This window comes from Eublepharis macularius, chromosome 4, assembly GCF_028583425.1.
Source record: "Eublepharis macularius isolate TG4126 chromosome 4, MPM_Emac_v1.0, whole genome shotgun sequence".
Classification (NCBI taxonomy): domain Eukaryota; kingdom Metazoa; phylum Chordata; class Lepidosauria; order Squamata; family Eublepharidae; genus Eublepharis; species Eublepharis macularius.
In genome coordinates, this window is record NC_072793.1 from 27,413,660 (window position 1) to 27,436,165 (window position 22,506).

At 43.8% G+C, this 22,506-nt stretch overlaps 1 protein-coding gene across 7 annotated transcripts in view; it reads left to right on the top strand.

Annotated features, from left to right (window-relative positions):
• TMC6 (transmembrane channel like 6) overlaps positions 1–21,382 on the top strand; it is a 40,452-nt gene extending 19,070 nt beyond the window's left edge. For 6 of the 7 annotated variants that reach the window (XM_054977008.1, XM_054977011.1, XM_054977012.1 and 3 more), the window contains 11 exons: positions 2,809–2,964; positions 5,176–5,348; positions 7,434–7,515; positions 10,279–10,376; positions 11,056–11,151; positions 12,680–12,755; positions 13,549–13,682; positions 16,636–16,812; positions 18,217–18,295; positions 19,563–19,641; positions 20,617–21,382. In XM_054977008.1, coding sequence (XP_054832983.1) covers positions 2,809–2,964; positions 5,176–5,348; positions 7,434–7,515; positions 10,279–10,376; positions 11,056–11,151; positions 12,680–12,755; positions 13,549–13,682; positions 16,636–16,812; positions 18,217–18,295; positions 19,563–19,619 — 1,128 coding nt within the window. In that variant the 3' untranslated portion in view covers positions 19,620–19,641; positions 20,617–21,382. The remainder of the gene's footprint in view (positions 1–2,808; positions 2,965–5,175; positions 5,349–7,433; positions 7,516–10,278; positions 10,377–11,055; positions 11,152–12,679; positions 12,756–13,548; positions 13,683–16,635; positions 16,813–18,216; positions 18,296–19,562; positions 19,642–20,616) is intronic. The other variant, XR_008596860.1, reaches the window with a different exon arrangement.
• Positions 21,383–22,506: the final 1,124 nt, after the last annotated feature.

Genomic DNA, 22,506 nt, shown 5'->3' on the forward strand with positions numbered 1-22,506 from the left:
GTGGGGATCAGTTTGCTTGTGTAAAGGTTCAAAGGAGTTTGCCGTGTTAGTCTGTAGTAGCAAAATCAAAAAGAGTCCAGCAGCACCACCTAGACTATCCAATTCCACTGCAGCACAAGCCTTCGATAACCACAGTCCTCCCCGCCAGATGCATCTGACAAAGAGAACTGTGGTCCTGGTGCTGCTGAACGCTGTTTAAATGGCCATTTCCCCGGGGATTTCCCCCCTTGCCAGCTGATAGTTTAAAGGGACCTGCCCCTTGCAGAAAAGGGCCCTTTAAACAATTAAATGCCCCCTAAGCAGCCAGAAAGGGGCATTTAAACCCCACAAATCACGAACTGATAGTGAACTTACACCAGTTTGTGAGAGTTTGTGGTTCGTGGTTTGTGAAAACTCATGAACCACAAACCCCATGGTTCACCTTTTTTTTTTGTCCGTGCCCATGTCTAGTCAGTACTTCACTCTTTGATGTGAGGCTGTGTGCTTGGGGCAGGATCTCTCACTTTCTGGTAGCTAGGGCAAAATAAGCTTAAAGCAGTCTCTCAAAGCCAAACTGTGCAGATTTATTTCCACACACAAAACAAGCAATGGGGAAAATCTGCAAAGTGAACTACAGAATACATAAAAACAAAAGGACAGCAGTTTCTAGATAGCTAGAGCCAGTTTGATGTAGTGGTTAAGAGTGGCAGGACTCTAATCTGGTGAACTGGGTTTGATTCCCCACTCTTCTGCTTGAAGCCAGCTGGGTGACCTTGGGTCAGTCACAGCTCTCTGGAGCTCTCTCAGCCCCACCCACCTCACAGGATGATTGTTGTGAGGATAATAATAATGTACTTCGTAAACCCCTCTGAGTGGGCGTTAAGTTGTCCTGAAGGGCGGTATATAAATCAAATGTTGTTGTTTTTGTTGTTATAGCTAAACACTTAAAATCTTCAGCACATCTTACCTCCATGGGAAAAGGGTCAGCCTTCCCCTCAGTTTCTGTTTGGGTTTGGCAAAAGTTGACTAACAAGACTACTCAGAATCCTACTGAAGTCTGTTCAGTGGCGTTGATTCCCAGGAAAGTGTTTTTAGGATTGCAGTGAAAAGCTTGCTTCTTTGGGACCAGTATTTCCTGAGGTTCTGAAGGACAAGGTGTACCCTTTTTGGATCAGTCAAAAAGTAAAGGGTGGCAGTTCAAAAACTGCTAAGTGGTAAGCTGCAGTACTGCAGCCCAAGCTCTGCTCACCACCTGAGTTCGATCCTGGCAGAAGCTGGGTTCAGGTAGCCAGCTCAAGGTTAACTCAGCCTTCCATCCTTCCGAGGTTGGTAAAATGAGTTCCCAGTTTCCTGGGGGTAAAGTGTAGATGACTGGGGAAGGCAATGGCAAACCACCCCGTAAAACGTCTGCCAAGAAAATGTCGTGATGTGGCGTCCCTCCATGTAATGGCTCGGAGCTTGCACAGGGGGACTACCTTTATGCAAAACATTGTATGGGGATGCAAAGAGGAAGGGAGATATATTGGATTGGCTAAATTTTTCATTGTTCCTCATCAAATTTACAGGTTATTGTGATAGATGGCCAAGGTGTGACATCTCATGCTGTGACTATCTCCATGTAATGGAGTTTTATGCTTTACTGCAAACTCAGAACAAGAGAGGCTGTGACCATTCTATATTACAGAGGCTCAGGCACTGTTAGGGAATTCTCAGTGAATTTAAATCATCACAAGTTTCCAGGCAGATTGACTATGGGTGATAAGAATGGGACAGATGGAAAGAACTTAAGCTGCCACTAGTGGCTGAAAAAGGATTTTAACCAGACTGCCTCAAGGTATTTTGTCATCCTAGGTGAGACGAACATTGTGTATATATGTTTGTTATTGTGCCAGATACTACAGGCAAGCAGAAGAACAAAATTTTAAAGGCCACACATCAGAAATGAATGCACATTTTTCTTTGTTTTCAGATCCTCCTTTGTAGAAAAAAATAACACTTTTACTCATGATTAATGAATCTGGTATAACTCCTATCCCTGCCTCATTTAAAAGGTCATATTCTTGTAGTCTGTGCTAAACTAATCACTATTATTGCCTGTTCCTGTCCTCACAATTGATAAAAGTACATTGGACTCCTTGTTTCATCCTATTAAAAAGGCACATGAATTAAGAAGAGTTCATACTCTCAGTCCCAGACTGTGATTACAATAGGGACCTAAAGCATTGGCCTCCAGTTCCACACTCATTAGTCATCAAAGATAATAATTTATTCCATTATATATGTAAACTGAAATAGTAGGAAAGATCCCCACATTCCTCAATAACCTCACTTACGTCTATGAAGGAGTAACTAGTCCAGAATCAACCCACAATTTAGCATCCATGTCCCATCTCCTCTATTGCTGAAAGGGGGTTGAAAAATTATTTCACGTGCCATTGCCTGGGGAGACCTGCTGAAGCTCGAAGGCAGGGCCCTGGACTTTCATCCAAAAATCCAGCCCTGATAACTTTAAAGTGACACAAGACTAAGTTGTTTTGGGTATAGTAGACTTAACAAGATAAGATGTTATGTATTCAATAAGATGTTATGTCTTCAAGACCATCGTCTCCTTTGCCTCTATCTTTTCTTAAAATTTTGTTTTCACTTCCTGTACTGGATAGGCCTATAGCTTGTTCCCCTGGGCCTTGAAGTCTTTCAAGGCATTTTCATCAATAGAATTTCTCCTAACCCTTTATGCATGGGTGCACTTTCTTTGAGAGCCACTTACTTCGGAAGTCATGTTGCAGGCCTGTACTCATTGACTATTCTGGTTGGCTTTTCCTTTTACAGGAGTGTCTAGCTGAGCAACAGTCCAAGTCACACCCATTAAACCTGTGTAAGAGACTGCAGAAGTTGATAGTCCTGCTGCTGGCCTGGATGATATCGCTGGGCACAGTTATGGGTTGTGTCATTGCCATCTACTACTTCTCGGAATACATTCACCAGGTAATTGAGCTCTGTGATCTCCCATTCCAATATATATTATGCTCTTCGCTAGAATGGGGCACTGTGAATCATGGTCTCTGATCTACTGGAAGCATGATGGGAAATTCTTTGCTTCTCTTGGGAGAGGAGCCATTTCACTATACTTTCAAGCGTGGCTTGCCAGAGCAGGAGGAGAAAGTTTGCTCCGAGCCAGTCACCCTTTGGAGTAATCCTGTGCCCTGCAGTCTGCCCAGAGGAAGCAGCCCATGGTTGCAGAGATGGAGGAAATGGTGTTCTGGGAACGGTACACAGTGATACTCAATAAACAGACAGATTTTGCACAACTTTTTCTTCCCTTGACAAAGCTAATCGGAACAAGTTCCATAGCTAGCACATTCATTGGGCCTGTAAGGCAGTTCTTCAGAGCTGTTTTTCAGTGCGTGACACACTGTCTACACATTTGAAGCAAGTATCTGTATGAACAAAAAGAAAAGATCATTATTCATTCAGTACATTTTTCCAAAAGGATTTACCTCTGGCATTTATTGGAACTTTACGACCGGTTGGTTTTGTGGTACCTGTAAATAAGGAGAGATATGAGCATTATGAACTTGTATTCTTCAGCCAGCACACACAGTATTTGATGGACTTTTGTATTGACTATCTTGTATTTATTGTATTTATAGTTACTATATTTATATGGACAGTGAAACTAGGAGGGTTATTTACATAGGTTTGTGACACTAAGCACATGAGCTCTTTCTATCTATATGGGATTTATAAACTTGTTAGATCTCTCTTTTTGAATATTGTATACCATATTTATTGAGTGTGCTCCTCGGTGAGGTTTCTGTTTGCTTTTGGTTTGTCTTTGGACTGAGGTTGCCTCTGTGTACAGTTGGTTCACACCTTTCATACATGACCACATTCTCCCTCCCCCCTCCCCCAGCCCTCCATGGAGTATGTTACTTAGTAAAGTCATGTGACAATATCCCAAAGTTTCCCCCCCCTCTGTTTTCCAGAGATGACATTAGCATCTTTTCAAGCATTATGTGTATGCATACACATGCAAAGAGGCTGTTGAAAAGTATGGCGTATTTCTGGCCACTTCTGCCCTAGAAGCTCTCTGTACAATGAAGTCCATGCATTTGTTAAGCAGGTTTTCAACTTTAACCTGATAGCATCATCCTGAAAATGTTTTTTGATGGCTGTCATGTGGATGACCTACCACATTATCCTAACCACCTTCCTAAGCTAATTGACTTCAGTGGACTTAGAAGGGTCTAACTCTGCTTAGGATTGCATTGCTAGCATTTAAATTGGAGCAGTGACAACCTGGGAAGACATGCAGAAGGCCCTCCTCTAGGACCATACACTGGGGCAAGCATTTGTGGAGCACAGAAATTCCTTCATCTTTGAAGTCCTTGCCCCTGCTTTCTCATTTTAATTTCAATTTGTGTGTGAGATCAGTATCACATATTAAGGTAAAAGGGGGACGTCGCATCATGACGTTTTCTTGGCAGACTTTTTGCGGGGTGGTTTGCCATTGCCTTCCCCAGTAGCCGGCTCAAGGTTGACTCAGTCTTCCATCCTTCTGAGGCCGGTAAAATGAGTACTCAGGTTCCTGGGGGTAAAGTGTAGATGATCACATATTAAGAGTTTGTTAAATTAAAATAACCATTTATGTGGCTGTTCTCAAAGTAATAAATAGACTGAGTTAGAGACTAATTTCTCCTCTCCTGAGGCTGCCTAGCATGACTCTTATTACAATGTAAGTGACTCTTCAGTAATATGGGAAATCTCCTGGGGCCTAAATCCTGTTCTAGTTCAGTTTGAGTTAGATGTGGGAAAGTGTAGCGTATGGGGAACTTCAAGCAAAAAGGCTTTCATAGCAAGGTTCTGTACAGCTGCATTCCGATTGGCCGTGTTGTTGAGCCAGCCAATCAGGATTCCCCTACAGACTAATGAACTAGCGAATAGGGTTTCTGGATACCAGGTGTTTGCTATTGGTTGAGTTTAGTTGTGGGCGTGTTCTGGAGGGGGAGGGGAGTGTTCTATAACTGCTGTTTTGATGTTTGTGCTTTGAGTGGTGATGCTCCTGTTAATAAAAGAGTTATTGGAAATCACTTGAACTGTTGTACCCACTACATAAGATGTATGTCGGAAGGAAATGGGGACTCCCCACTCTACACCTTGTGGGACCAAGTAACACACTAAATGTCTTCTCCTTAGGTTCACCATGACAGGCTCGCAAGAAGCATCCAGACTGGGAATGAAGCCTTGCTCCTGGCCTTGCCTCTGCTGGTCTCTCTGATCAACTTGCTCATGCCGTACATGTACAACCTCTTGGCTGCTTGGGAGAAGCAAGAGTCTCCAGTCCTCGAGGTATACATAGCCATCTGCAGGTAATCTGGAGTCTCTGGACATTTAAATCAAGGGGGTAAAAAGATAACAGGCATTCTGCTTCCTCAGTATTTTCTGGGCATTTTGTCGGGCCTGACTACATGATGCATCGTTCCTGGAGTGCCCCAGGGACTGTTAAGCAGATGCGCTCAAGGAGTTCCGGAGTAAAGTTAGATTCCCAGATAGGCAATGACCCAGTTCAGATCAGGACCATGTCATACTGGGAGAGGGGGTTTATTACCCACGTGTGCACACACACACACAGTTTTTCCAATCTGCAATGGCTCTGGGGAGCTGTTATTTGCCCCTTTGGATAAATTTATTTCTAACTGATCGGTACCCATGTATCCCCTAACAGGGCAAATACACAGTTCCCTGGTGCCATTTTGGGTTGGGATTCGGGAAGCCATAAATTCACGTTTCCTATATGCAGAGGTTCCAATCCAAACCGGTCTCCAACACACCTGGAAATCCTAAAGTTTTACATCGCGTCTCCCAACACACACTTGCTCGAGAGTCCACAGGGGCTTTTAATGTATTGTGTAGTTAGGTATTGTCTTAGCTGCTGCTACTAAAAGCCATTGGCACCAAGGACCCAGGCAGAATGCTGGAATTATGCAGATTTGTGGTCTGGGAAAAAATAGTAATGGTGCAAAAGTAAACAGGCTATTTCTTGCTGATACTTCTTGGTGCTTGGAATGAGGAAACTACCGGCATGGTTTATGAGGTCAGACCTTGGAGCGATTCTCTGTGTAGGGCAGATTCATAGATGCAGAAGGCAGAAGCTGTTGATGCAGAAAATGATCTATTGCCAACCCATTTCAAGCATACAAGTTCCCTTCAGGAGAAGCTAGCATTTAAGGGATGGAGATAAGATAATAGAGTCAATATTCTAACCTTTTAAAGATCTTCCACGTTCCTACAAAGCAGAAAGATTTTATTTCGAGGAGAGAAAAGAGATGAAAACAGCACTTCTAGTAAGGTTTACAGTACATAAAAAGTGGCTATCTCCAAACTTGCTTTTATATGCCTTCAATTATTTATTTATTTACTTCCATTTATACCTTACCCTTCTCCACAATGGGGACCCAAAGCCGCTTACGTTATTCTTTCCTCTATTTTATCCTCAAAACAAACTTGTGGGGTTGGTTAGGCTGAGAGTATGTGAGTGGCTCAAGATCACCCAGCAAGCTTTCATGACAGAGTGGGGATTCGAACCTGGGTCTCCCAGATCCTAGTCTTACACTCTAACAATTACAGCACACTGGCTGTCTATTGAGCTATTAAATAAGTCTTTAGAATAATGCGTAGGCGAAGAGAAGAAATTGGACTAAATTTTTAATATCTTTTATCTCATTTGTTGCACCAGATGATTTCTGCCTTCTGCATCTCTTTGCTGTATGGTGTAGTCCTTCCTCTACAATGGTACCAACACACGCCAAGATGGCAGGTTGACTTGGTTCGCTGCAACATTGCGATACCTTCCTGCCTATCAGAAAATCAGACCTAGAGGATATCAAAATGCCATCTCATCCAGTGCTCTGTAATAAGGCAGGGACCACCCATCCATAAGGGACACCCCCCACCCCATTTGATCGTCAGTCAATGAATTCTAAATCAGTAGGAGTCAAAAGTAGCGAGCATTTCAGAAAGGAACTTTCAGATCAAATAATTGAGATGGCTTGCAGGCACACGCCAAGCAGTATGCTACAATTAGGATGACGTAGTTTGTAATGTTGAGACCCTCCCTGCCTCTTCAGTAGCCTAGCAGCAGTCAAAGAGAAGTCGTGTGGTTATCCTGCCCTGCTTCCTTGTCTTGTTCTGCTGCTCACACACGGCCTCCCATCTGTGGGACCAATGAAATCCTGCTTGCATCAGCTGAGAAAAGTACGGGCAGGAGGGCAACCAAACAGAAAGAAGGCCCAACTACATGCTTTCCTGGGGCTGTGGAGCTAACAGGATACAGGAGGTTGTATCTGGCAACCTTCACAATAAGGGAAGAGGAGGAAAGTCACAGCCACTGTTCAGTCTGACTGGGAAGCAAATTTCTTCTCTGTAAATTCCTTTTTCTCTTTTTTCCTATACAGGAACTTAATCCTGAAAATGGTTGTTTTGGGCCTGCTGTGTTACCATTGGCTAAGCCGGAAAGTGACATCCTCAAAGATCAAGGTTGGTGTCCATTTTTGACATACGAGGCAGTTGCTGTGACGCTTCTGACAAAGCTGGTCCAAATTCTTACCTCACAGAAAAGTAGGAAATGAAGCACGAAGGAGTGGCTTTCTGAGCATGGAACGAAAGATCTTTTCTCTGTCCTTGGTTCAGCATCGGGCTACCAACAGTGAGCAATTAACTTCCAGCATGACAGCTCATGGATGCCTGCTCTGAAAAGGGGTGGGGGAGCTATTGCAAGCAGTGAACAGCCTGTCTTTTTGCTTAGGATGACCCAACTTTATATTGAAGACTAGGTTGATACCCGTGCTTTGCCATGGTATTTAACTATTTTAAATCCAGTTTTTATACTTATGGGTATAATCTTTTGGGTATACTTATGGGTATGTAATCGTTTGGTTTGTTTGTTTTTGAGTTGGTAACCCTAGTGGAGTTTGAGGGGAAGACTGGGAGGTGCATTTTTACCTCAGGACACATTCAATGACTTCCAATAGCACCTGCATACTGTTTAGAATGTGGGGAATGAAGACCAATCAGGCTGCATATGCAAATGACCTCTGTGTTCCAGCTGTCTCTGCCGGGGATGAGGTGTGGAATGTGGTGTGCCCCAATCATCCCACATATGTAAATGATCTTTAAAGGCTGGCCCAATCAAGGAAGAGTGGCCGAGCTGGCAGTGGGCGGGGGCGCAAGCAGGCAGCAGCCTCCCAGCCACACAGGGAAGCTGTATCCCTTTGGGAAAACACATTTTACCCCTTTTTACCTCCTTAGGGGGCGAATTTCTGAAAATTACTTCTTAGTGGGTGTTTACATCATGAAAAGAATGGACATGTGATCTATATATATATATATATATATATATATATATATATATATATATATATATAGATTAGGTCTCTGGATCAGTGTCATGCCCTGTTTTCTCAAATGCAGATCTTGTGGCTGTCCATCCAGGTTTTAATAACTTCTCATTTGGAGAATTATAACCATGTCTTCACTGTGAGGCTTCCCTTGAAGATGATTTGGAAGCTGGAGCTGTAACAGAATTTTGTAGATCACCTTTTAGTGACAGCAGGCTGCACATGAATCCGTTATTGAATGTATTATTCTTTTACATATTACTTTTATGTATTGTTGACTTGTTGGTAGTGTATGGCTGATTGAGGATGGCAGCCAATAAAAATGAACTCTATAGCTGAACTCAGCTTCAGAGTACAGGCTGCAGGGGCTGTGGTTCAGGGACAGAACACTTCTTTTGCATGCTGAAGGTCCCAGGTTCAGTCCCCAGCATCTCCAGTTCAAAGGATCAAGTAGTAGGTGATATGAAAGGCCTCCGCATGAAACCTTGGAGAGCCACTGCTAGTCAGGGTAGATAATACTGACCTTGATAGACCAAGTTTCAATATAAAGAAGCTTCATGTGTGTTATATTACTCCCATTTGTGTTTTTTTATTTCCCCTGCTGGCTATTGAGTACCTTCTGGGTCTGATTCTAAGTGCTCTATTTAACTTTTAATAACCTACATAGTCCTGCCTATCTGAAAGAGTACTTTCTTCCACAGAGTCCCTCTGTCCACTGTGGTGGGCTGGGAAGGTTTTGGCCCTTGCCCTTCTCAGAGGTTAGGTCAATGGAGGCTTGAAGTAGGTACTTCTTTGTGGTTGTGCCAATGTTACGGAACTCATTAATCAGGATGTTCCTCATCCAGCCAAATACCTCTGTTCTTTTCACCTGCAAGTGAAGACCTGGTTGTTTCAACCAGCGTTGACATCTGTGTTACACCGAAATGGACGTGTGTCATGTATTGCAAATTCTTTGCCTGGTGCATTTTTAATATGTTGGGGTGTTTATGGATTTATCAGTGTGGATTTGTTGGGAAGAGTTGTTAGATTGTTCCACAATACCTTTGAGTGCTACGTTGTAGAAAAGCATGTTATCAATCTGATTTCAACTGAAGTGTTCAGTTGAATACCATTTCCCGTACCAAGCTGAGAAGCTGCTCGGCAGGCAGAACTCCAGAAGAACATGCACAAACAGGCCGAGCATCTCATGACTGAGGGCAAGGACATTTTGGTTTGTGCGTGCATGCACACCTTGGATAGTTGCACACACATGTGGAGGAGGATGGGAACGGTCCCTGGTTTTGTTCCTACGATGAGTGCATGATTCGTAAAAAGAAACAGGCAAGCGCTGTCACAAAGAAGTCATTCTGACCAAGGGATTGGTCTGGCCCCCTAGCACAGTCTCTGGCCCCAGTGACCCCGCTCTACCTGCAGCATTAGATGCCCCTGGCTGAGACATTAGCAAAGAGCTCTTGAGATCGCTTCTCCCCAACATGAGTAGCAGCAGAGGCGCTAACCCAGTCCTGCCCCCCACTTATACGCCCATGCACCTCATCTGTTGTGTGTGAGCCAAGTCATCAAGCAAATGAGAATGATCAGGTCACGCTTCTGGAGAGCAGGGGGCGGGGCCACCGGCCATGTGAACATTTTCAAGATGTGCCGGAACTCCGTTCCACTGCGTTCCTGCTGAAAAAAAGCCCTGGCTTGCCAGAGGTGTACGGGACTGAGAGCCAGAGCTCTAGTGGCTAGATACAGCAGGAATGATAGCTAGATCATGTACATGACCACTAGTGAACACAAAGGTTGCATGGGTGGGTGAGAGTTTGGGGGCTGCTCCCTGCTCATTTGCCTGTTGCTGTGTGAGCAGTGCTGGGAAGAGCTTTTCCTTCAGTATGTTATAATGTCTTAACCCATCTTTCCACAGTGTTGGGAGACTTTTGTGGGGCAGGAGCTGTACCGTTTGGTAGTGATGGATTTCATTTTCACCCTCTTGGACACCTTTTTTGGAGAGCTGATTTGGAGGTAGTACTCAGGCAACCCCTTTTCCAAAATTATTAAAATTTCCTCTGACATGCCAGGAGAAAACATCCCCTCTCCATCTGTCATACGCTCCATGTCATTTAGTGCAGATTGTCTATGCTTTAAAGCACTTACAGTCAAGACGTAAGAGACTGGTGAGAGGCATAGAACTGTTCCTACATTTTTAATGTATGTGTATGAAAAGAAGAATCTGACCATGGGGTGCTATCCAGATGCATTAAAATAGCAATTAACTGCAGTGGAATGGCCATTCCATCCTTATATTACAATCCTAAGTAATGGATTCTTTGGTATTTATTTCAAAGTAAACATTAATAGGATTAATATGGTTCTCCCCATTAGTTTCCCTCTCTGTGGATAGGTTCAAGAAAATGTCCAGCTGGTGGATCAAGGCCTTTAAGGATGTGAGAAGCACCTTTTACTGCTTGGTAGATGTTTCCATTAAGAAAAATAAATTTACTGGAAAAGTGGGAATAGAAAGTGGCCTAGGAAGGATTGGGGGCAGGAACAGGGAAAGAATGCCAGAACATGTGCTGAACTTCTGTGAAGCAGAATTGAAAACTGCTGTCTGTTCAGTTGCCTGTTGCCAGGGATGGTGAGGGGGGCCAAGTTTTTAATTTTTGACAGTTCCGTTTTGTTAATCTGTGTCTCTGTCACGCAGGATTATTTTGGAGAAGAAAAAGCAGAGTAAGCAGAGGCCAGAGTTTGACATCGCTAGAAATGTGCTGGAGCTGATTTATGGACAAACCCTGACCTGGTGAGAAATCCTCAGATCAGACAGCGCCTCCCCCGTATGTCAAACCTCCTCCACTGCTAAAGTATACAGCTTAAAAACATATACACAAGAGCTCTAAAAAATGATGCCAAGTTCAGTGGCAAACCAGAGGCTAGAGTGGGTGGAGATCTGAGGGGAAACTAAAGTTCAAATGTGTCAACAGGCTTTTGATTAGGGCTGTTTAGTTTTAGTACTGGCCTGGGTGTTTCTTTTTTTAGTATTATCACTACTGCTTATGGCTATTCTTAACATGTTGGATGCTAACTTGAACACTGTGGATGAGGTGGGGTCCAAACGTTTTGAATTAATAATAAAGGCATTCTAAAGATGCTCAGCTTTCTGCAAAAAAATACCGAGTGCTTCTGTCTATTCAGTGCAAGAAGAACTGAGCAAACCTCAGTATGAGTGAGTAAATTGAGAGAGATCCTGCAGAGGATGGGAAATGCAGGTTGCAGGCTGCGAAGTGTTTTTGATGTGAAAAGCAACTTGAATTGAACTTGGAACCTCACCGGGAGCCATAACAGTGTGTGCTTCTGCCTCCCTACATTTGTGAGGTTGGAGGCTGTGACTTTCTGCTTCAGTTTCAAACTATCCAAGAACAGCTTCTTTCCTACACGTGGTAAAAACTAAATCCTAGAAGTTACAAAAACATAATGGCCAGATCTAAGCTTTCCAGGAAAAGGGGTACAACTGGCTTATTGGCAGATTCTTACAGAGTTTTTTGATAGAGAAAAGCCTCCACTGCAGCGTCACACCACATTTGATAGCCACTTCCCTTTCTCAAAAACATTGCTTTGTTTAAAGTAAGATTCTGTGTGTCCAGTTCAGAGTACAGCGGCTTAGAGAGCCACTACCTTTGCCCAGCGTTCCCAGCTCCATTGAATAAGCATACCCTGCTTCAAATTGCTCACCCTTGTTATATGTACATATCCATTTTGTACAGGTAAGAGTTGTGCATTCATAGGATGCCTGTGAAAGTGTAGAAACTGGCATGGAATTAAAATCTGGAAAATCTTGGCTTGCTGTTTTTTTTAAATCCAAGTTTCTAGCCCTCAATATTGTAGAGAGAAGCGTGCAAAAAATGTGGGCAGTGTCTAATGGAATCTCAGAAATGAAAAGAGCAAATGGCTAAAGGTGCCAATGGCTAAAGGTAAAGCTAATGGCTAAAGGTGGAGAGGAATAGACCCTCCATTTAAAAAATGGTTAATGTATATTAAAGCCTTTTACATCAGGCCGCAATCACAAACGCCTCTGTGTTGGGGTAGTGCCTCAGTATCCAACACAGTTCCTTATCATTGGCCCCTGCTGCCGACTTGTCTCCGTATTTGTGCTTTTCTTTCCTTCAGCCCATGCCTGAACATTCCATAGTCCACGAAAATCCTGGACCTTGATGGAATTATGCAAAATAACATGCCAGGTTCTGATTGCAGAATCTGAGTGTGTTTCATGCAGATGTGTGTGAGTGCCCCGCCAGCTCGTTCTAAGTGCCTTTCGTCTCCCTTCCTTCCAGGCTGGGGGTTTTCTTTGCTCCACTCCTCCCGGCTGTCCAAATTCTCAAGTTGCTGCTCCTGTTCTATATTAAGAAGGTAATGAGCTGTCCGTCTCCCAGCAGTTCTTAATGCACTTTCCCTGGAACTGAGATAGCCTTGGCAGGCACAAGCAGAGGAAAGGATCACAGAAAAGGCTGCAGTTCGGAGAAGGGAGGGGGAGAGGCAAATTATCAAGCCAGGCTGAATGGGTGGAGGGAGGGTCACCTCCAAATCTGTAGCTAAGGGCTAAACTAGACATTTGCTTTTTTAAGAGTTGGGGCCAAAGAGCAGCTGTAGGGAATGGCTTTTTAAAATAAAGAAGAGTCCAGTTGGGCTTGGAATGCTGCCACAGAGGGAGGGAGGGCTCCTGCCTCTCCCAAGCTGTTTTTCATGCCGTGACAGTGTGTGGGGCGGAGTCATTTCCCTGTTTTTGTTGCTCCGCATGAGAAGCTGAACTAAACTCTTTAAAAAACAAATGCCCAGTTTGGAGATAGTTTAAAACAGTGAAAATCTGCCCGGGGTTCCTCTCCTGCAATATTGTGTAATGTCATTGATAAACTGAGAGGCAAACTGCATATTATCTACAAATGCATCATGGGGCCTTGATGTTTCTAAACTGAAAAGGCAGCTTGCGGTGGTTGCAGTTTGGAATGGAGTAACAGCAGGGGATTAACCCTTTGCCTGCCATCTGAACTTTCCAAATGCTTTCAAAACACAGGTACCAGCTGTTGGGGGTTCCAAATGCGTATGTTTCCCCTTTATAGTTGCTTTCTGATGAAGCTCCATTCAGAATCTTTTGCAGGTAGGAACAAGTGAACCCCTTTAAACCATTTGCATTTTCTCCTCTCAGACCAGCTTGATGAGAAATTGCCAGTCTCCCAGTAAACCCTGGCGTGCATCTCACATGAGCACCATCTTCATCTCTTTGCTGTGCTTCCCTTCATTCCTTGGTGCATCCGTATTCCTCTCCTACACCATCTGGTCGTGAGTAGCTGTTGTGTGCTGTTGTTAAAATACTTCCTAGGTGTATATGTAATAGGACAGGCAATGACGGGAACCTGCTTTTGCCATTCTTCTGAAGCCTAATTTTGTCCCCCATTGTGTCAGTCGTATGTTCTGTTCCTCAATAGTATGTTAAGACTTATTCTACTGGTACCATTCTCCTGGTACTAGATCAAATCAAGCCTGAATTCTCCCTACAATCTAAAATGGCAAAACTGAGGCTATCGTACTTTGGTCACATCATGAGAAGACAAGATTCTCTGGAAAAGTCAATAATGCTAGGAAAAGTGGAAGGCAGCAGGAAAAAAGGAAGACCTAAAATGAGATGGCTTGACTAAATAAAAGAAGCCACGTGCTCCAGTTTGCAGGATCTGAGCAAGTCTATTCATGATAGTCTTTCCTTCATAGGGTTGCCATAGGTCGGAGGCAACTTGGCGGCACATAACATGACACACACACTGGTACCATGTTTCTAAGACTCATATTACTGATACCATGTTCCTAATCTGAGATATTTCTCCATTCCTCAGAAAAGCTATTTTCTGTTGGGATGTGCAAGTGTCATTCTCTTCTGTCATGAAAGGGTTAATCTGTTTTGTGTTTAGCTAGGCATAATTAATTAGCATGAGGCCAGTTAAATGTTGAGTAACTGTTCCCGCCAGTGCAAAGGGCAGTTGCATGCCTAATGAACTAATCTAGGATCGATTATTGGCTGACCAGGTTTATTGGGGGCAATTAACATTCTTTCTTTTGTCCAGGATGCCATTGCTCACTCGTCTGTTGCACCCTTACCTCCAGCATGTAAGGACGTAGAAGCTAGTTAGCTCTTCTTTATTTTATCACCAATGTAACCCTTATTATTTCATCCTTTATGTAGTAAACATTATTTTAGAAGCTGAACACAAGTCTCTGTGATTCTTTATCTGCTGTGCTGTATCCTGAGGCTTCACTGTATCCTCAGGATACAGTGAAGCCTCCCGCCATTAGCATTCCACACCCTGGGAAACTCTTTACAGGATGACTCAGCCCAACCCCACCTTCCTGAGTAGATATAAATTACCTGCCAACATCTTTTCCACACTGTGACACTGAGAGATCGCTGTCTTTTGGTGCTACACCTCTGAAGATGCCAGCCACAGCTGCTGGCGAAACGTCAGGAACTACAACGCCAAGACCACAGCGATACAGCCCGGAAAATCCACAACAACCGTCGTTCTCCAGCCGTGAAAGCCTTCTACTGTATCAGATTTGGCACATTATCACCTCCTTTCGTATATTGATAAATAAATGAGAGGAGGAAGAATTCCCTTAAATAGGTAGGCATGTGCAAAATCAGATTTTGCTGCATATAGACATGAACACAGTTTATCTTTTAAAAGAGATTCACTAAAGGTAGAGGAAAAGAGTGAAGCTTCAGTGAAAAAGGAATTTACCCAGACAACATTTGCTGATACCAAATGACATTATGGTAATGTTGGTACCTTTTGGGGAGGTACACATTTGTACATTTTGTGTATGTATATTCATTCAGAACAAGAGATGGAACAAGCTAAGAGCCAAGCTACAAGTGACAAATGACGCTTGCCTGGCACGTGAGTCTGTTCACTTGCCAGGCAAGTGTCATTCGTCACTTGTAGCTTGGCTCTGAGTGAGTTATTGGAAGGATGCTGTAGAACAAATCTTGCAATTTGCACGGTTTCTACTATGATCTCATTCTCATTTCAGACAATTTCATTCTGTGATCATTTCCATGTTATTTTACAGCATAGGAGCCACGTGTTGTTCCTCAGGACAGCACTTCTGAAGGAGGGAAGTTGCATTTTCTCAGAATTCATGTGGCAATCTTTTGTAGCTGCAATAGTGCAGTTTGTTCCCCTTCCACTCAGCTGATACAGTAGAAAGTGCTGTGTGGACTCTGTCGAATGAGTGTAATGGCCTAACATTTTTACTTTTTACTCTTTCACCCCCAGTTTTTTAATCATTGTTAATTGATTACTTTTTTTTATCCAGTTCTTCATCCAGGGAGCTTGCAAGGTCAAAAATGCTCCCCTTACTTCATTTTATCCTCAGAACAACCATGTGAAACAGATACGGCTTAGATAGTGACTGGCCGATGGTCAGCTGAGCTTCATGGCTCCGGGAGGTTTCAAAGCTGAACTGGTCCAAACTGGATATTCTGCCCACTACAGCATACTGGCTTGGCTTTCTCAATAGCCCTGATGTCATTAGTGATGTGACAAAACTTTTGCACTATTGGGGGAGGGGAATTTGTTATATTTATATCTTGTGTTACTTTTAAAATCTTTTTTTTTAAAAAAAATTAAATCTTGGCATGCTCCTTATTGTAGGACTTTATCACGGAAGTGTTCTGTTATCCCTTTGAAGAGTGGCTGCTCTTTCCCATCCCTTGCGGCAGGGGCGTGTACTTTGCATTACCCCACTGTCCTCTATCACACAGAATATTGCACTGCGGGTGTCATATCAGGACTTATTTAAGTTTCATACTATGAGCCAGAACTGCTGTTTTTTTCCCCCCTCCCGTTTTCTGGAATGCCCCTAAAACTCCATTTCTGAATTTGCTTTTCAAATTGCGCTGGGCTGCTTCAAGAAGCACATTCTCATCTAATCGTTTTAAAACCTGCGCTGGTGTTGGCATAAGATCTGGGAAAGCAGGTTCAAATCCCAACTCCGCCATGAAGCTTCCTGGGTGTAATGTAAGGCCAGTCACCCTCTCTTAGCCTAGCCTACCTTGCAGCGTTGTTGTTCAGTTAAAATGGAAGCAGGGCAGATGATATTGTAAGCTCCTTCAGGTCCTTATTATGGGAGGGAAGCAGGGTATAATCAATCAAATAAGCACGTAGCCTGTGTGTGCCAAACAGCGTATCCCACTTCTTTGAGTAGTTCTGCAACGCTCATCTGTTCTGTGTGTATTCAGAGTGAGACCATCGAAGATATGTGGGCCCTTCCAAAGCCTGGCAACTATCTATGATTCTGCAAAGTTGTGGGTCACACAGCTGGAGAAATCTAACCCAAACCTTACTTGGTTTACATGGATCCATCAGCACATGATTCAAAACACCTTCTTCCTGTTTGTCATCTCTGGAATTTTACTGTAAGTATGAAGAATTTCATTATGTATCTAAGCAGAGGATTTTTTTCAGCGAGAACGCAGTGGAACGGAGTTCCGGCACCTCTTAAAAATGGTCACATGGCCTGCGGCCCCACCCCCTGATCTCCAGACAGAGGGGAGTTTAGATTGCCCTCTGCACCGCTCGGCACAGAGGGCAATCTAAACTCCCCTCTTTCTGGAGATCAGGGGGCAGGGCCACTGGCCATGTGACCATTTTCGTCGAGGGCAATTTAAACTTTAAAAAGCTCCCCCCTTGTTCCAGCTGACCCAAAGTGACGTCATTGTGCGGTCCTGAGTTCCACCACCTCTTTTCCCAGAAAAAAAGCCCTGTATCTAAGTCTGAAAATCTAAGCAATTCCTCCTCCTCCTCCTCTCTCCTATACCGGCAGTTTGGGAAACACGTTTTTTTCCACGTATGGAATACACTTGAACCCATCATATAATTAAGAAGAAGAGTGAATGTGTGCCCTTTTCCTAGCCCACCTCCGTAACCCGCAAACACTCTCTGATGGTTTCCGCTCCTCATTAATCAAACTGATTAACTGTCATGAATGGTGTTTGCTAAAGCAAGTTCTTAAAAGATTGATAGAGGCGCTGTGACCTAATGATAGAAGTTAATTATTCTAATTTAAACTTTGTACTAATGAGGCCCCCATAGGCTGTTCTAGGCACGTACGTTTCCTGCTACACAATATAATTGTAAACGTGCAAACAACAAGTGCTCTGTGCTCAGGCAAGCATATTCCTTGTGGATTACAATGGCTGAAGCACCAAGATGTGCATTCGAAGGAGAATTCCAATGAGCATCTTGGGTCAAAGCACATAATGAAGAGGATCACAGATCTCCATTCACTCATGAAAAGTATCTTGCACATCCCAGCACACAACACAATTCACACACACAGTAAGGGGGGAGGGGATTTAACCTTTCAACCCCTGCTACAGAAACAGCTCCCAATGTTTTTATGAGCATTTTAAAGGGAAAGAAAGATGGGTCACATTCCTCCCTCTCGTGGAGAGACAGTACAGCCTACTTTCAGGCTAGCAGCAACAGAATAAGATCTGGCTTAGTTGTTTCTCTTTTACTTGCAGGTATTTAAGGAATCGAATTGCTTCTCCATTCCCTGTGTGAGCCAAATCTGAATCAGATTTGCACAGTTTACCATTAACAGACAAAAAGGGATCTCTGTGATTTTTGTCATGTTTGTTTTGGCCCTTTGATGTACCAGCAGCTGGGGTTGCTAATTGCCTAGCGAATCCTTGCCTCTTTGAGCGGTGCTGTTTGTATAGGGACGGACTCATTCCTGCCAATCATCATCTCTCGTGTGAATGTTGCTTTTAGCTGCTCGGCAGTGATTTTTACATTCTGCACACTTGCCATTTCAGAGCTGTGATCTACCTCAATATTCAGGTGGTCAAGGGTCAACGGAGAATCATTTCCCTGCTGAAGGAGCAGATTGCCAATGTGAGTTGTGCAGAGGGTTTTGCATTCTTTTGAGGGTTGGTCGCTGATATTGAAAGAGCTTAGAAGGGCAGAGAAGTACGACTTGGATTTAGGGCAAGAATGGAGGGGTTTCGAACATGTCTCTGCCAAGCTCATAACCTCTCTGTTGCTTTTCTGTAAAAAACAGGATTCTATATAAACACAAGATGTCCTGAATGTGGGACAGAAGATGATCCTGTGCCCTGGCTTCAAACCCTACATTTCTTGGGGCTATGAAAAATCCTGCAGGAATGTCACAGTGCTAGGACTAAGACACTTAGGGCCAAGCTACCAGTGACCAATGACACTTGAACGGCAAGTGAACAGACTCACGTGTATTCCTCCCTGTTCACTTGCACTCCACTTGCACTCCACTTGATCATGTAGTGATCAAGTGGAGTGCAAGTGAACAGGGAGGAATACACATGAGTCTGTTCACTTGCTGTTGTAGTGTCATCGATCACTTGTAGCTTGGCCTTTATTATGTTCCTCGTTTTATCATGCTCCGTGGCCTATTACAAAGCATACCAGGCATAGCAGATGTCTCCCTTGCCTTAGACTGGGCATCTCCAGTTTCAAAGCTCTGCTCAGCCATCAAGGTCAATGCATGACTTGCAACTTGCTGATCTTAGCATGTGGTTGTGAAGATAAAATGAGGCTGTTCACATATAAGCCAGTCCCTTGCTTTTGTACCACTTAAGCATTAACAAGAAATGAAATCCAGGTTGGGCTGTGAATATAGGAGTGGCTTGGTTCTCAAAATGGCTCCCATCAGAGTTTATGGATCAAAATGGATCTTTCTCTATTAGTTTCCTTGAATTCACCCGTTTCTTCTTCCCTTGTGAGTGGCAGCCACTCACTGGTTGAAGGGCGCACGATACAGAAACTTTTCTAAAGCCAAAAAGCCTTGATCAAATTGCCTCTGAATCCTGTGTAAGCCTCCTGGAATTCTCATGGCGGAAGAAAGTCTGACAATAAATGTAATAAACATAAATGCATTGTACATGGGAAAAGCATTTCTATGGGGTCAAAACCCAGCCACTGACCCTGAGACAAGGTGGTTGAACTTCCATTGAGAGGTGGGGAGTGGAGTGCATACAGTGTGCTGTGCTCTGAGGTTACAAATCCGGAATGCCTCTCACCTTGGATCCCTGGACATCTCTCTTCACATAAACCATGCCAGTCATAATGACGCATACAAAAAGAGCCCATTTCCTGCTGCTCACCTTAAATATTTTTGCTGTTCTAGGAAGGGGAAGACAAGACATTCCTCATCCAGAAGCTTCATGCTGTATATGGGAAATGAGAATGCAGCAAATGAGGATGAGGTAAGCCTTTGGCGCCCAGTCCCACGCCAATGATGAGAGATAATGCAGGAGTGCCTGGTTGTGTAGTTTCACCCACAGCTGAATGCACCAGAATTTTAGCTAAGCCTAGAATACATTTTGTCTGGAGTCTGTGAATTCTTGGCTGTGCGTGTCATGCCCAGAGCTAGACTGGTTGCTAGCAGGGCAAGGCTTCTGTCGGTCAGTTACCCTTTATTGGCACCAGTTGGCGCAATGTACACAGTACATAGAAAAACAAAGTTACTTCCGGCAAGGCTTCTGAATGACATGTCATGGTATGATTTCTTTTTGATTTAGTCCCATCCGGTGAAGATAATATCAGCTATAGCAGTGGGCAACATGGGGGAGTGCAGTGAGCATGGATTCTTCCTCCATCTCACTGGAACTTCCCAAAATCCAGCCACAAGTAGGTTTTCATGTTCCATGTAAGCTGTATTGCCCACTTCTCTTGTTCTACCCAGTGGCGGTGCGTATCCACGAAGGGGAAATGCTGACCTGCTTCCTTTGTGAAAGGTCTTTTTCTAAAGTATCTTGATGGAAGCAAGCTACGTGATTGGGAGACTAACTCGATGGAATGGGTAGTAGACCCGTTAGGGAGAATTGGGAACACGGCTTAAAACACAGCATGGTTGGGTGAAAAGAGTTGCTGAACACTTTCTGTGCCTTTATTTTCTCATCTGAAATAGCCTCTTCTATCTCCCCCACCACCACCACCACCTGTGGAACTGTTTAAGACCAAAAAAAAAATCCCTGCTGAAAAAGGGTGGTGAGGTGGTTTGAGAGGGGGAAGCACAGGTTCAGCACCCCTTCCTTAGCCCTCCCCGTGCTATGTTTTAAAAGCTCCTGCCGGCTTTTCAGCACCACCCACATTCTAACACTTGAGTTATGCTGCCGGACGTTTGTTTCATTATTTTTAGTTTGCCTCTCAGTAAAGTCTGAAATTCTTCTGTTCCCCAGCTGAGACACCAGAGGGCACAAGACGTCATTCCCTCCCATCAGAGAGAAGAACTTCAGAGCAAACAGAGGTTGAAGATCTTTCGCTAAGAGCCATTCTGGGAAGAGAGGAATATAAAAGGAGCAATAAAAGAAACTGGAAAAAAAATAGGTGTGTGCTGCAAGCGGCTGAGTGGTGCACGAGAACCATTATCTTGATTATAAAATCACCACCGCCATTTAGCACTGCCAGTAACAAATTTCCCTTTCAGTCCAGCAGTTCCTGGCTGAACATGCAAGATGAGCCGTGCGCTCTGCCTGAAATGCTGCCTGTGTGCTGACAGTAGAGCATAAGTGTTGGACTCTCCAAACATGTCCTCAGGGTCCCATGCTGCAGAAAACTTCGGCCTGCAGTTGTTGGACTTCAAATGAGCTTCACAGAAACCTTTGATGCAATTAATTCCTTTCCTAGTGTTTGGTGGTGGTCCCAGCTTCAGCAGACAGGCAAATGGAAAGCTTCCTTATATTAGATCCCAGGATTCCTAAACTACTTGAATGATAGCGAAGCTGATGGTTTTCAGAAGAGAAGAATCAAACTGACTGAACTTCTTTTGAGCTTAATTACTTTTTTGATCCTGGGGTTTCGATAGTGAATTTATTGGGTTATAGATGTACACTATGAACATTATAACAGGGGTTGTTTTTTTCCCCATAAGGACCATCATTCACTGCTTTTAAAAACAATGTTATTTTTTGCAAATTTGTCATTTAAATAAGGGTGTAAAAACCACTCCCATTTCATATTCTTCTTTGTTGGTAAGTGATTTAGCTGGTTTGTCTACATTGTTGGGTAAAGTATGCACGACTGGAATGTGCAAAACACTCTAGCTTGTAGCCACAAACGCGGATGCTTCTATCCATTTTAGCGTATTTTTAAATGAATAAAAAGGGAAAAAACAACGATTGCAGTATGATCAGCATAACTTTATTAGTACATTACTGACTTAATAGGAAAAGAACAGAGCAAGGTAGAATTCAACATCATGTCGCCTGGTGTGGAGAGGCAAGTTAAACAGCCCAGGAACCAGCTGAGTAGGGTAAAGGGCCCTTCTGCCCTTCCTCCCAATTGGGCTGTACTCTGTAGTGAAAACTAGACTGTTGAGGATCTGTGACTGTATCTCCTAATAACGTACTTTGACCTGAAAAAAGCAGATAAGAGGTGGTACTGGATGGGGGCTGCAACCCTAGGGAATGCGGGTTAACTCCCTGAGCTGCTATTGGCTCCAGTAGGCAGGAAGAGAAAAGATTGTATGTCTGTATTGTATGTACATACGTGCCGTCAAGTTGTAACAGACTCCTTTTGACCCCAGCAGGGGGCTTTCAAGGTAAGTGAGAAGCAGAGGTGGCTTGCCATTGCCTTCCTCTGCAGAGTCTTTTTTGATGGTTGCCCATCCACATACCGACCCTACTTAGCTTCAGAGATCTGATGAGATGAGGCTATACTGTGCCACCTTCTCTCCCTTCTATATTATACACATCACTTTTCCCCTGCTGAGTCTAGTAGCAGCTGGTTAATTTTCTCCCACATTTTTATAAGGTTCAGGGCATATGGCACTTTACCTCATCTAGACAGTCTCCTGTTTGCCCATAATGAATGTTCCTGCAATCAAAATGTCAACTGTTGATGAGGTCCTAAACCAACCTATCAACATCATGCAGTCTCTGCAGTTGCCCAAGATTGTGTGTATGTTTGATCAGGTTCTTGATATGTATCTGGGTAATGATTCCATAGTTCTTCATCTGACAGGCTGAATTATGTCCACTCGGCCAGCGCATCCATTGAGGCAGGGCCGGCAGCTGCCTTGAGTGCTAAGGCACTGGAGGGGGCGCTGGGGGCAGGACACATGCTGCAGA